Below are 13915 nucleotides of genomic sequence, written 5' to 3' on the forward strand. Positions count from 1 at the left end.
AACACCATACCTACTGTGAAACATGGGGGTGGAAACATTGTGCTTTGGGGCTGTTTTTCTGCAAAGGGACCAGGACGGCTGATCTGTGTAAAGGAAAGAATGAATGGGGCCATGTATCGTGAGATTTTGAGTGACAACCTCCTTCCATCAGCAAGGGCATTGAAGATGAAACGTGGCTGGGTCTTTCAGCATGACAATGATCCCAAACACACCGCCCGGGCAACGAAGGAGTGGCTTCGTAAGATGCATTTCAAGGTCCTGGAGTGGCCTATCCAGTCTACAGATCTCAACCCCATAGAAAATCTTTGGAGGGAGTTGAAAGTCCGTGTTGCCCAGCGAAAGCCCCAAAACATCATTGCTCTAGAGGAGATCTGCATGGAGGAATGGGCCAAAATAAAACGTTGGACCTCTGTCATTGCCAACAAAGGGTATATAACAAAGTATTGAGATTAACTTTTGTTATTGACCAAATACTTATTTTCCACCATAATTTGCAAATAAATTCTTTAAAAATCAGACAATGTGATTTTCTGGATTTTTTTTCTCATTTTGTCTCTCATAGTTGAGGTATACCTAGGATGAAAATTATAGGCCTCTCATCTTTTTAAGTGGGAGAACTTGCACAATTGGTGGCTGACTAAATACTTGTTTGCCCCACTGTAGGTGTAAGCAGGTGTAAAGTCCTATTTTTATAGGTGGTCTGTGGACCTCACATAGGGGGGTCCGGGGGCAAGCTCCCCCGGGAAGATTTATTTATAAATATTGAAGTTAAAAGCATCAATCTGGTGCACTTTGAGAGCAAAATGAAGAGATCTACGGATACATCTCTCAACACCCATTTGAAACAGAACTGTTAACAGATTTACTTTTTCTTTATGGATATTTTACAAATCACCCTTTTAAACTTTATTCTTGTTTTACTGTCATATAGTATTTCATACCTATTTTTCATTTATTCTCTTGTGTTTTTATAACTATAATGATCATATAAACGTGTGCCTCGGAAATAATTGTTTACATTAATGTAGATAACACAGAGTCCTTTAGTTCACTGAGTCTCAGTCTGACAGGAGAGGACTCTCCTCCACTTTGTTGTTGAAAAAACTCCTTATATCCGTTAGCGTAGCTCGCTAGCACCAGAAGCTAACAACAACAATCTCCGGTACCGGTGCGCTCTCTCTCTCTCTCTCTCGTTTCACACACACACACACACACACACACACACACACACACACACACACACACAGAGCGGAGCTTTAATGAAACACAGAGACCCAGACGTAATAGTAATGTATCATATTATTTTCGAATCTATAGATATCTCACTCAAACCCACAAATGATGTGATAGACCTCGTGATGGAGAAATCGGAAAAGTCAGATTCATCAAATTGGTACCTTGAGTATTACAGTGGGGCAAAAAAGTATTTAGTCAGCCACCAATTGTGCAAGTTCTCCCACTTAAAAAGATGAAAGAGGCCTGTAATTTTCATCCACTGGTTCACAAGGTTTTCACACACTGTTGCTGGTATTTTTGGCCCATTCCTCCATGCAGATCTCCTCTAGAGCAGTGATGTTTTGGGGCTGTCGCTGGGCAACACGGACTTTCAACTCCCTCCAAAGATTTTCTACGGGGTTGAGATCTGGAGACTGGCTAGGCCACTCCAGGACCTTGAAATGCTTCTTACGAAGCCACTCCTTCGTTGCCCGGGCGGTGTGTTTGGGATCATCATGTCATGCTGAAAGACCCAGCCACGTTTCATCTTCAATGCCCTTGCTGATGGAAGGAGGTTGTCACTCAAAATCTCACGATACATGGCCCCATTCATTCTTTCCTTTACACGGATCAGTCGTTCTGATCCCTTTGCAGAAAAACAGCCCGAAAGCATGATGTTTCCACCCCCATGTTTCACAGTAGGTATGGTGTTCTTTGGATGCAACTCAGCATTCTTTCTCCTCCAAACACGTCTAGTTGAGTTTTTACCAAAAAGTTCTATTTTGGTTTCATCCGACCATAGGCAGCGCTTGAGGCTGAATTGCTCCCACAGTTGATTTCTTCACACCAAGCTGCTTACCTATCGCAGATTCAGTCTTCCCAGCCTGGTGCAGGTCTACAATTTTGTTTCTGGTGTCCTTTGACAGCTCTTTGGTCTTGGCCATAGTGGAGTTTGGAGTGTGACTGTTTGAGGTTGTGGACAGGTGTCTTTTATACTGATAACGAGTTCAAACAGGTGCCATTAATACAGTTAACAAGTGGAGGACAGAGGAGGCTCTTAAAGAAGAAGTTACAGGTCTGTGAGAGCCAGAAATCTTGTTTGTTTGTAGGTGACCAAATACTTATTTTACCGAGGAATTGACCAATTAATTCATTAAAAATCCTACAATGTGATTTCCTGGATTCTTTCCCCCCATTCTGTCTCTCATAGTTGAAGTGTACCTAGGATGAAAATTACAGGCCTCTCATCTTTTTAAGTGGGAGAACTTGCACAATTGGTGGCTGACTAAATACTTTTTTGCCCCACTGTATCTTCCGATTTGTAAATAGATCAGAAATGTGTCCATCTGTTGGTGGCACGCACACACACACACCGGAGCACCTGCAGAAGCTCTGATAGCTTGCATCTGTTCTAAGAGACAAAGGACAATATCTTAAAATACAATTTTATTTACAATGTAAAACAAATACATTTAAACCATCATACAAAAGCTCTCTACAAAAAAATCAATCCTATTTACATGATAAAACAATTCATATCGGACCTCCATCAGAAAGTCCAAGTCAAGAACGGTGTGACCGATGGACGCTTCTGATAATGGATTTAAAATTGACACACACTAACCTGACAGCAAGCGTGTGTGTGTAAGAAGTAAAACATCAAGAGATGCCTCAGTGGTGTGCTTTAGTTTGCCGTTTTAAAGCAATGTAAACATGTGAAACACAATCATCTGTATTTGTGTTTCATTAAGAGGATGTCCACCAGCTTTGCACGCAACCATAACCATTGTTCATTTTTTTTAAATCTTAATAGCTTGTGAAATACTGGATGTGGCTGGTCAGTTCTGGTCTTTAGTTAGTGTTGCTCCCTCAGTGGTCCAGGAAGCTGAAGATGCTCCTCTGGGGGGCTTTAGTCTGTGCTGCAGGTCTGTTCTCTCTGCAGGGCCTCTTGGCTGTGGGGGTCACCGCTTCCACCGGCCCCCTCTTCTTCGTCACCTGATGATCAAACACAATAAATATAAACATTGCCAAAGAATACATAAAAGCAATGTTTTTGTGGTGATATAACTAATCAACTGCTGCCAATAAACACAAATGCAATGGTGAATCTTGTGCTAAAACATGCTTGGTAAATAAAGACATTCATTCTGAGAAGTGGGCTCTGGCTCCCCCTAGTGTCATAAATATAGAAGACATCAGAGTAAGTAGACATGATAATCACACTGAGCGATCTTTGCAAAGTGATTTGTTTTGGTGCTTCCTTTAGAACAGTGAGTTCTGGTCAAAAACACAGACAAACATGATGTAAATGTAACTGGTGAAGGCCAGAGCAGAGATTAAACCCCCTGTTTTTCAAAAGGGCTGGACAAACATGACAGACCATTTTTTAGGTCAAAGATTAGGCACCAATATGGCTACTCTAGTATCATGCAGTATTTTTAAAGCATACAGTAAAGAAAGAAGCACCATGAGCCTATTTATTTTAAGATCAGGTGACTTTTTCTACATCTATGCAGCCTCTTGGCCACTTGTTGCAATAGGTCCTCTTAGATTTTGAACACGCAAGCTGTGATGTTTTTAATATGAGATCATTTCCCCCTTTTTCACTCCTTTTGAAACATTGATGTAATCAAAACAAACACTCATCATTATCAATGCGCGGTCACGCCAGATCCACAGGACAAACAAATGATTTTGGTACTTTTGACCCTTCTACCTTGTGCAACCTGTGTGTAGGCAGTGCTTTCTACTAGCTTTGTGAAACCGGGCACTGGGACAAAAGTGTGAAAGGTCACGGTAGATGCTGGTTACCATTTAACTACATGGTTTCATAACGAATTAATGAGCCATTAGGGGCTTTATTGCAATGTGTGCACCCGGAATGACATAATTCCATTTTTTGAAGTAAGGTAGCAGAATGAATAATCAATAGTGCAGAGGAGGTCAGATCTCTGAATGACTCAAATGCTCCTCCGTGTAATGCATTCACATTTTTAAAGGCTACCACTTATTGAATATGATCTAATAAACACAATTTATTACCATCAGTTTCTTACAGATGTGTAAACTAAATGCAATCACTACCTTTTTGCTATAACATTAATGAGGTTATTTTTTAAAATGCGGTTTGTTGATTGTGAGCAGGACTACAAAAACACTTTTTAAACAATATATATTATTTTTTTAATTAAACTTTGTGAAAGGTCATAGCAGGGGTGAATGAAGAACGCATAACATTTCGGAGCAGATCCAAAACACAGTCATTGGATTTGATGGATTTCTAAACTGTTGCCATCATAGGTTTATTTTTTTATCCTGGAGTTAAGTATATAAAGATAATAATCATTCCATTTTCATCATCTGATGTAATGGTAAACGAAATCCTCCCACTCAAGCCCTGAGCACATCAAGGAATTTTTCAATTAAGAAATCTTTTATGCGTTTTCAAGGAATGACTGGTTTACTCGTTTGAGCAAAGGGACACCATGGTGCACAGCTCACCTGTTTGTTGGAGGTGGACTTGTCCTTCTCAGGAGACACAGTTTGGAACAGGAATCCTCGGCTGTTTCTGGGAGCCAGAGGATTCCCGTCTGAGATGCATGCCAGCTTCTGGAGGACGGACGGGGGCTGACTCAGCAGGGATCCTCTCTTTACCTGGAAGACATGTAAAGAACATCTTAGATTGAACTTGTAAAAGCTAAATATAACAAATGCTAATCTCTGAGATCACAATGGTTGGGCAATATTTTGATATCAAATCTAAATCGTGTAACAAAATTATAATGAAGGATTGAAAAGTGAGAAAATCCACATTTCTTTACTTGACGGTGAGGTACCTGTGAGGGCTGCGAGAGCCTCTGGAAGAGGTTCAGAGCTGATGTCGTCTGCTTCGTTGGTTGTGATGCCGCACTGGGCTCTGGTTTGAAAGTTTAAAAGTTAGAAAGTGAAATACTCTATACTCCAATCTAACAACTGTATCATAATGTATGAAACGTTTTATTATAATCATTATTATTCTTTTAGAACTGAAAGTAAGATTACACTTTATCTGGAGACCTATAAGCTTATCAAAATGAATTTAGAGACCATCTATCAGTGTGATTGTTACAGAACAGAAGCATGCCTGGGTGTTTTTAAATCCAAGGGATTTTGTTTGCGAGGCCTCGTCTCAAACTGACCTTTCCTCTGCAGAGTCTTGGCAGTCACTTTCTTGGCCAGCTTCATAAACTGACTGTCTTCTTGTTCTCCAACCTTCTCATCGTCTGCATCCAAATCCTCCCCTTTCTTGGCTTTCTGCTCAGACTGTGAGAAGAGACAGAGGAAGGAATGAAGACAAAATAACAACAGCCCCCCCCCCCCCCCCCCTCATGCAGAAGAGAGGGAAGAATCAACCAAATGTTTCTTTGAAGACTGTGGTATTATTATTACCGTAAATACTGCACATTTATATTTAATGATGTCTCCTGAATATTATCTAGGTATAACTCTTATTACTTGCAAAAACAGCAACATACCTGTTCTCTGAGCCACTGTTCTTTCTCCAGCCTGTCCTTCCTCCTCTGGAGCTCAGCTGGGTCCACCTCATCCTCATCATCCTCCCCTTCCTCCCCCTCTGCTCCCGTCCTGTCCATGTTGAAACCATCGTCTGGAAAGAGAATTCAAAAAGTTGGGTTTAACAACTCATTTCTAAATACCAGTGTACATAGTATACAATATATGGTATTCATTCCCTCAATCTATAAACTCACCCATGTTTTTCCAGCGGAACTGGCGAGCTCGTCCGGGGGCGTCGGAGTGAAGGTCGCCGTCAGCGAGGTAACGCTCCTGGTAGATCCTCAGCTGGCGCTTGTCATCATCCATGATCTGCTTCCTGTAGGAACAATCCCAGATGGGTGAGATTTCACATTTAAATGCCTAAACTTAAGAAGACGTCCTCATTGCATTGTTTCTGGGGGTGAAAGGGACATGTATATCTCACAAGTTGTTTGGTTCAGAATCATCGGTTCGTTATGCAACTCCCTCAGCTTGATATTCCCTGTGACCCAGTCTATAACTAAATAATGAAGAGTGTTATAAACTTTTGTTAAATGTTAAGAATTTTCAAAATAAATGATAAAAAATGTTTTACGGAACCGTGACCTAAATACGTAAGATTTATCAAAACAGTAAAGTTTGAGCACAGTTACACCCCTACAAACTTCTAAGAGTTAATCCTAAAGAGCGGCGCAGTAAGTCAGCATTTTAGCCATTCCAGGTTCCTTCCTTTCAAAGTCTGAGGTTTTGTGAATATGTTTTCAGTGAGATGCTTTAAATAATGTCTGTGGTTAACACAAGCTCACTGCTTACTCTGCAGTTAATACCAACAGTGAGTGTCTGAAGTGGTTGCTAACAATTGACTAAACATTAGCAGCCTTTAGCTTAGCGGTGGTAATGCGCTGCCATGTGTCAGTGAACTAGTTCCTTTATAACGTTAGCTATGTACTTCTGGTGATTGCATTTACACATCAAAAGTCATTCAAGTTGTGCTTAATATATTGAGAGTATACTGCTGAACAAAACATGCATCATAAGCATGCGTTTGATTCAGAGCTTATTTCTGCTATACTCCAAAATCCAATGGAAAAATCCCATTCAATTTTGTCAAGGGAGCCCTTGTGATGCCAACTCCCGTATCCCAGCAACACTCTATTATGAGCGGAGCAGCAATTGGAGGAAACTCCTTAAGGCAGCCTTATCTTGGGACATTACTCACATGTGGATCTTGTTGACCTGGTCCTGCAGCTCTTCATCAGAGGGAAGATCCTCGAGAAGCTCCTCTTCCTCGTATTCGCTTCCTCCGTCGCCGTCCTCATCGTCACTGTCCATGTCGCTGCCGGACAGCTCGGCCTCTGCCTCCAGGTAGTCGGCCATATGCCTGAGAACAGCATGTGAGAGACTATCAACACGAGGGCTACAGCGTGATCATAGTATACGACGCGTGTATGTCCATGGTGCTACCTAAACAGTTCCATTTGATTCTTCACTTACATTTTCTTCTTTTTCTTGACTCTGTGTGGTGCAAAGACAGCTTGCATCTCCTCCTCTTCTACATCATCATCACCAGCGTCTTCATCGGCCTCCTCTCCATCCTCCTCTTTTTCCGCCAAACCATCATCATCATCCTCCTATGAAATATACAATTCACTTGTCATTTGCATCCAATAGACGTAAATCCAGTATGTTGAATTTGACTAAATCAAAATGGAGGCACGTGTTCTCACCTGTTCGCTGTGACTTTCCACATCTGACAGAAGCCGGAACTCGCAGTCCTCATCCTCCTCTCCTTCATCTGGCTTCTTGTTACTTTAGATTAAGAAATAAGAAATGAGCATGAGAATCTTACACTGAATATAGATATTCCAATTAATGTTACCTTCGATGTACGCTGTTAAAGGGTTTGAAATAATGAGTAGTAGAAAAAGAGGGAATAGATAGAATAATATGTATGATGATTTGGATTATTCCAGGTCTTTCTTTTGGTACTGTACCTGTCTTGTGCTCGCGAAGCCATGCGAGCAGAACCTGAAATTGGCAGCAAAGGGAAACAAATGTAAATGTTGTGTAGCTGGAAAAACAATAATTCAAACCATTTCTTAAACATTGAAATTAAAAATGTTAAAGACCCAGGGCAACAGGAAATGTACATAAAGGAAAGTACATACATTTTTTGTAATGTCTGATGTGATTTACGTTCAGGCGTCTGGTAAAAATATTGCTTTGGGTATCTTTGTATACATGTGAAACAGCGTACATTGGAAAAGACAGAATATCATAGCTTTAGAAAATATGTTGATAAAGTTTAATCATAACAAGAGAAATTCAAACCAAAAACACAAAAAAGTATGAATTTGAACAAGTCACTCATCTCAACGGCATAGTTTATCTGCCTCAAGCTAACCATTTATTTCCCCTTCACAATAAATACATTTTAATATTAGTTAAATTATTAAGACCTGAATGTCTTGTCTAGTGTGAGCCTGTCTGTCAAACCTTTTTTGCACACTGTAGGTGATTGAACATAAAATACACCATATTAAAAAAAGTCAGCAAATCTTTACCTTGACTGGGGAATTTCCCTGAGCAGAGCCCCAGCAGCTGATCCATGGTGTTATCAGACTCTTCATCGTGGTCACGTGCCCTTCTGTCCTCTCCTGCCTGTGTTGGTGGGAACACTCCGGAGCACATCCCGAGCAGCTCTCCCTCCTGCGTGGCTCCGAGGCCCTCAGCCCTGCTGGAGCCGAAAACTCCCGAGCACATGCCCATCAGCTCCCCCATGTTAGCGTCCATGGCGTTTTCATCCAGGCTGTCCAGGATCAACTGTCTCTTGTGGGAGTGGGGGGCACCGGGCCGCGGCCCCACGTTCAGGAAGCCGTCGGCATCCAGTAACTGCGAGTGGGGGTCCTCCTCCAGGGAGAAGCGACCCTGGGAGTCTCCTCCGGGGGCCCGAAGCCGCTCTGCTGTGGGGCCCCGAGTCGGCTCCTGGGGACGGAGGGGCATACAAGTCCTGGGAGTCCTCAACCGGGAGGGAGAGGGAGGGCTCAGAGAGTTTGCCTGAACTCTGGTGGAGGAAAAAAAAGGTGGACATATGTTTGGGAGATTTCAAACCACTGATGATGTTATTTAGATTTGTTGGTGTCTTAAACATAATGAAAAATATGATATCTTACCCTAGAGGCAGAGCCGAGGAAGCTGGGCCTGAAGGAGCATCGAGGGGGGGAGCGGAAAATGGAGGAGTTGGAGATGCTTTTCCCTGCAGAGCGCTGATAGCTGATAGGCTGGTACGAGGTGATCATGGAGCCAGCCAGCTCAAAGCTGCTGTTGTTGCTGTTGTCCTTCACCAGGGACAGAGAGTCTTCGTCCTCTGAAGACAGGAAGGACCAGAGAGTGAGAAGATAATACACACATTTTGCACAAAAGGATTCACCCAATAAAAGCTCTTAAAGTGAAATAATGTAAAATAAAACAAAGGTCTTTCTTTTTACTCACCCATCTTATTGCTGCAGCTGTTCTGCCCAAAAGGACCAGACTGTCTTAAACCATCGCTAAAAAGTAAAGCAGATCATATGTCAATATACTGCGCAAACAAATTTAAAATGAACAACAACGATAAGAAAAAAAATGTTTGTGCGAATGCATAGCTATTTGACAAGTTTTGTTTTCATTAATAGGACAACCAGGTTATGGTTAAGTAACAGAAACTTGCTTACAATTCGCCGATTAATTTAAGTTACAATTAGGGAGGCTCGATCGCCGATCCGATCGAGCGGGCGGGGCCTAAATGGAAGATTTAAACATCACTTTAAATCTTCCATTTAAAGTGATGTTTTAAAACTTAGTTAATGGGGGTCATTCACTGGAGCTTCCACAAACAACAATCAACTTAATTATTACATTCAAATGATGTACATTATTCAAGTTTACATTCACTTTGGATAATAACACGGGAGAAATGAGCGGAAGCGCTCTCCTTTCCTCTCTCCTGACAGCCTATCAGTATCTCATGCAGCTCACTGATCCAGTAATGAGTGACCCGACAGTGAAGAATAAATATATGTATAACTAGTTTAGCTTGTTCCAGAGGTAGATAAAATAGCTAAGTCTGTTAGGTCTAACTCGTAGTGTGTGTTTTGCTCCGCTCACCGGTCCGTCACAGCGGGCGGAGCTGCAGGATTTCTGCTTCACACACACGTTGCATACCGCTTTTTTATCGTCATTTTAGGACACCTTAAAATACTGCCAGACTGGTGAGGCCATTTTGGCGAGCTTGTTTGCCGCGCACAGAGAAAAGTGTCGGCCGATCTCGATCAGAGCATCCCTAGTTACAATGGTAAAAACATACCAAGACACACAACTAGGACACTCCCCACACACACACACTGACCCTGTGCGAGAGCAGGAGTTCCCGGGGAACAGCAGGAGTGTGCAGTCCCTGTTCATCATGTCAGGAACCGGCGATGGTCCATTCAGAGCCACAGGAGACAGACTTCTAATACTCCGGGTCACACTGCCTTCCTCGTCTTCATGTTCCTTCTCTTCTTCCTCACCATCATCCCCCTCCCAGTAAATCATCTACATTCTGTTAAAGGAGAAGATCAGGTTTTCCGTGAGTACAAAAATATATAAAGCATGTTAGTCATTTCAAAAGCAACAACAAACACACTTCTCTTACCTCTTCTGCCTCAGACTCATCCGTCATGTCTTCCCTCCTCCTCCTCCTCTTCATCCTCTCCACAGTCCTCATTGTCGAGGCGATTCAGCTCAGCCTTGCGTTCCCTGTCCTCCTGTCTCCTCTGGGCCATGGCGAGCTGCAGGCGCTGCTTCAGAGTCAGCAGCTTCTCCCCTAAAGAAAAGGAACAGAGGAATATTGTTACACCTCCAAGTTTTATTTCTCCGTTCTTTGGTATTGATGCTGAAACGTACATAAACGATCTGGTCCACGGCCTCTAAATGGACTTCACATGTGGATCCATACCTGGTTTGGTGGTCGGGAAGCTCCTCTGCTCCCTCTTTAACAGTGACAGTGAGCGACTCAGTGTGCAGCTCCTCCTGTCCAGAGGGGGCGCTGTCTTTGCGGACGATGGTGAGCTGCATCGTTCGTTCTCCTTGAGGCCGTACGTGCTTTTTGGAGTGACGAAAGTAACGCTCCTTCAGTGCCTCAACCCCTAGTTGAAGGAAAGAGGTGAAAACAAGATCATTTGTCAACAAGTTTCTCTCCCCTTAAATACAATATATAGATCAAATGCACTCATTCTCACACTTTCTCTTTTCTTACTTTACGTCGATCCTAAAAAAAAACCTCATCACTCACCAGAGTTGAGCTGTGGAGGCTCGAGCTGAACAAAGGCTCCTTCATCTGCACACAGCTTAGCGACGGGTGGAGGGGTTCAGTCCGAACTTCTTCAGTAAGGCAAATTTGTCCTTCTTGGGTTGGTGGGTTGCTGTACTGAAGGCTCTTTAACAGCAGAATCAGCACACCGAGCGTTTAAAGGCTCCACCACAGCCCCAGACTCTCTCTGAGGGGCGTCGGACATCACCGCATTCTGGCTTTGCTCTGCAGGACAAGCTTCCCCAGAATCAGAGGCACGTCTCTGTGCATCTGTTCCCTCTGACTCCTGCAGACTCTCAGAGAGGTACAGCATGGGTCCAGAGTCCTGGTCGAGGCTCGCTGCTGCCTTTCTGGCTGGGCTGAGGCTCTCCTGCAGCTGGGACGAGGTGGCGGCAGGGAAGAGGGATGGACTGGATCTTGAGTGGACGGAGGAGAGTCCTGCTCTGTGGGTGGCTGCTCACTGGGTGCGATGATGGGGGGAGGAGGAGCTAATGGCGTCTCCAACATCCTGGCTGAAAATTTGGTAGATCTGATGAGAAGAAAAACGTAAAAATGAGTGTGAGTAAATGTTCATTGTGTGTGTATGAAGGAAATGCACTTCCTATTATAAAATCATTACAATGGACAGTCATTTTGTTCCCGTATGGCCAGCTGTTGCCCTACATGCGTGTTATCCGTTACATTAATCCTTACTTTAACAGTCTCATGGCGGGACCCTCTGGCCTGGCCCTCTTCTTGAAGAACTGGTCGTGGTCTTGGGCTGAGGGATGTGATAGGGGAGGCCAAGCGTGGACTCTACAGAGACAGAACAACATGTCAAAGATGCAAACACACATCATGAGTCTCCGTGTGTACACCTTCAGCGAGAAAGGACGCCGGGGCTGATTGTTCGCCGCTTTTCCGCCTCTGCTACCCTCTTCCACACCAGCTATCATTTTGTTAGTTACCTCGGACTTTTTGTAAGTTACTTTTGGACTTTTTGTAAGTTACTTTGGGACTTCTGCCTCTGCTGCTGTCTGTAACTGGCTGCCCTCACCCATCAAAGTGCCGGGTGGCTATTTGCTATCTGCTACAGTCACCTACCTCCTGTCTGTCCTCACCGCACACAACATCCTTGGACTCTCTCTGCCTCCTGCCTTCGTATCTGGGGTGCATCTGTTCCGTCCCGCTGTTCACGTCCTCCTCCCATGTCGTGGATTTTCCTCGTCTCCACGGGAATCATCTACCTCTGTGCAGCTAGCCTGCTAGCCGGCGGTCGCCGCTAACCCACTGCGTCCAGCCTTTCCGCCTGTCATCATGCTGAAAATACACCGTCTCACAGCTTCTGTCACTTAATAAATCCTCCATCCCGTTATCCACCTCAGTCATCAGACATCTTGGACTCCTCCGTCGACCCCGCTACAATCCACCGAAACACTCGTCGCAGTTTCGTTTACTCTCAGCACGGACAACAATCCATACCATCCATCTGCTCTAACCCAACACACTGTCGCACACTTGAAGGCGTCATCAGAGCGCACCTCCTACTGTTCCTCTTACACTGCACGGAATACCCGGACCGGATTCCACTCCCCTCCGCCTCCCAACACAACCTGCTCCTCCACATTCCCAGCTCCACAGAATACCCGGAGCGGATTTCACTCCCCTCCGCCTCCCAATACGCATAACAAACCAGTTTTCCCTACCACCATGCCCCCCACCTCTGCTCCACCACCACCCCCCTTCTCCTCCCCACCCTCGTGTTGCTAACCTGGATAACCTCATACCTCTCCACCCTGCCACCACCCCTCCAATCCCCCACCTGACCAACTTCGCCCTCCTCAACATCCGGTCACTACCAACAAAACCCACATCCTTCACGAACAAATTCTGGACAAATCGATTGACTTCCTTCTGCTCACTGAAACCTGGCAACAACCCAACGACTTCTTCTCCCTCAACCAAACATCACCTCCTGGTTTTAATTACATCACGAAACCCCGCCCCTCACGCCGTGGTGGTGGGCTGGCTGTCATCCACAACCAGAACATCCGGATTACAGAACTCACCCTCCCCTCAGTACCATCCTTTGAATTCCTCGCCTTCAAAGCCCCTCCCTCACTGACAGTCATCCTCATCTACCGGCCCCCCAAACCGGACCCCTCCTTCCTCTCTGATCTCACTGAACTCCTCATCATTGCTTCATCCCTCTCCCCGTCTGTTACTCCTTGGTGACTTCAACATCCACATGGACTCCCCCACCTGCAAACATGCCTCTGAACTTTCCTCCCTTCTGGACAACTTCTCACTTGTCACCTTCCCCACCCATGATAAAGGACACATCCTTGACCTTGTCTGCTCCACCAACCTCCCATTACTCGACCTCCACCCCTGCCCCTTTCCCCTCTCTGACCACAAACTTATACAGTTCGCCATCATCACCTCCCCTGTCCGCTACCCCCCCCCTTCCAGGAACATCACCTTCCGTAACCTACGCTCTGTCGATCCCCAGCACCTATCCCACCTGCTATCCTCTACTCTCCCCCTGGACTCGAACCTCAGCACACCTGATGACCTACTCAATCACCTCAACTCCACCCTTCTCACCTCCCTCAACAGCCTGGCCCCCCTCAAAAGGAAAACTGTCACCTTTACAACCTCGTCTCCCTGGTTCACCCCTGCACTCCGTAGAATGAAACAAACCGGCCGTCAGCTTGAACGCTTAACAAAAAAATCATCCCTCACAGTTCACCACCAATCCTACAAACTTCATCTCACCACCTACAAGACGCCCTCACTGCCGCAAAATCAGCTTACCTCTCCAACATCTTCACCGACCCCTCCCGCAAACCCCAG

At 44.7% G+C, this 13915-nt stretch overlaps 1 protein-coding gene across 1 annotated transcript; it reads right to left on the reverse strand.

Moving 5' to 3' along the window:
• Positions 1–2648: 2648 nt before the first annotated feature.
• Positions 2649–13191, reverse strand: LOC139434806 (claspin-like). The gene is given in 27 exon segments (XM_071204756.1): positions 2649–3210; positions 4717–4869; positions 5052–5131; positions 5394–5517; positions 5730–5860; positions 5964–6085; positions 6968–7129; positions 7243–7379; positions 7476–7557; positions 7743–7776; positions 8313–8692; positions 8694–8812; positions 8922–9115; positions 9241–9296; positions 10136–10308; positions 10310–10330; positions 10424–10456; positions 10458–10594; positions 10727–10740; positions 10742–10916; positions 11063–11135; positions 11137–11183; positions 11186–11503; positions 11506–11609; positions 11774–11831; positions 11834–11875; positions 13143–13191. Coding segments are annotated over 27 exon segments (3144 nt in total). The 3' UTR covers positions 2649–3084.
• Positions 13192–13915: the final 724 nt, after the last annotated feature.

The sequence above is a fragment of the Pseudochaenichthys georgianus genome, chromosome 11 (genome assembly GCF_902827115.2).
Source record: "Pseudochaenichthys georgianus chromosome 11, fPseGeo1.2, whole genome shotgun sequence".
NCBI classification, from domain to species: Eukaryota; Metazoa; Chordata; class Actinopteri; order Perciformes; family Channichthyidae; genus Pseudochaenichthys; species Pseudochaenichthys georgianus.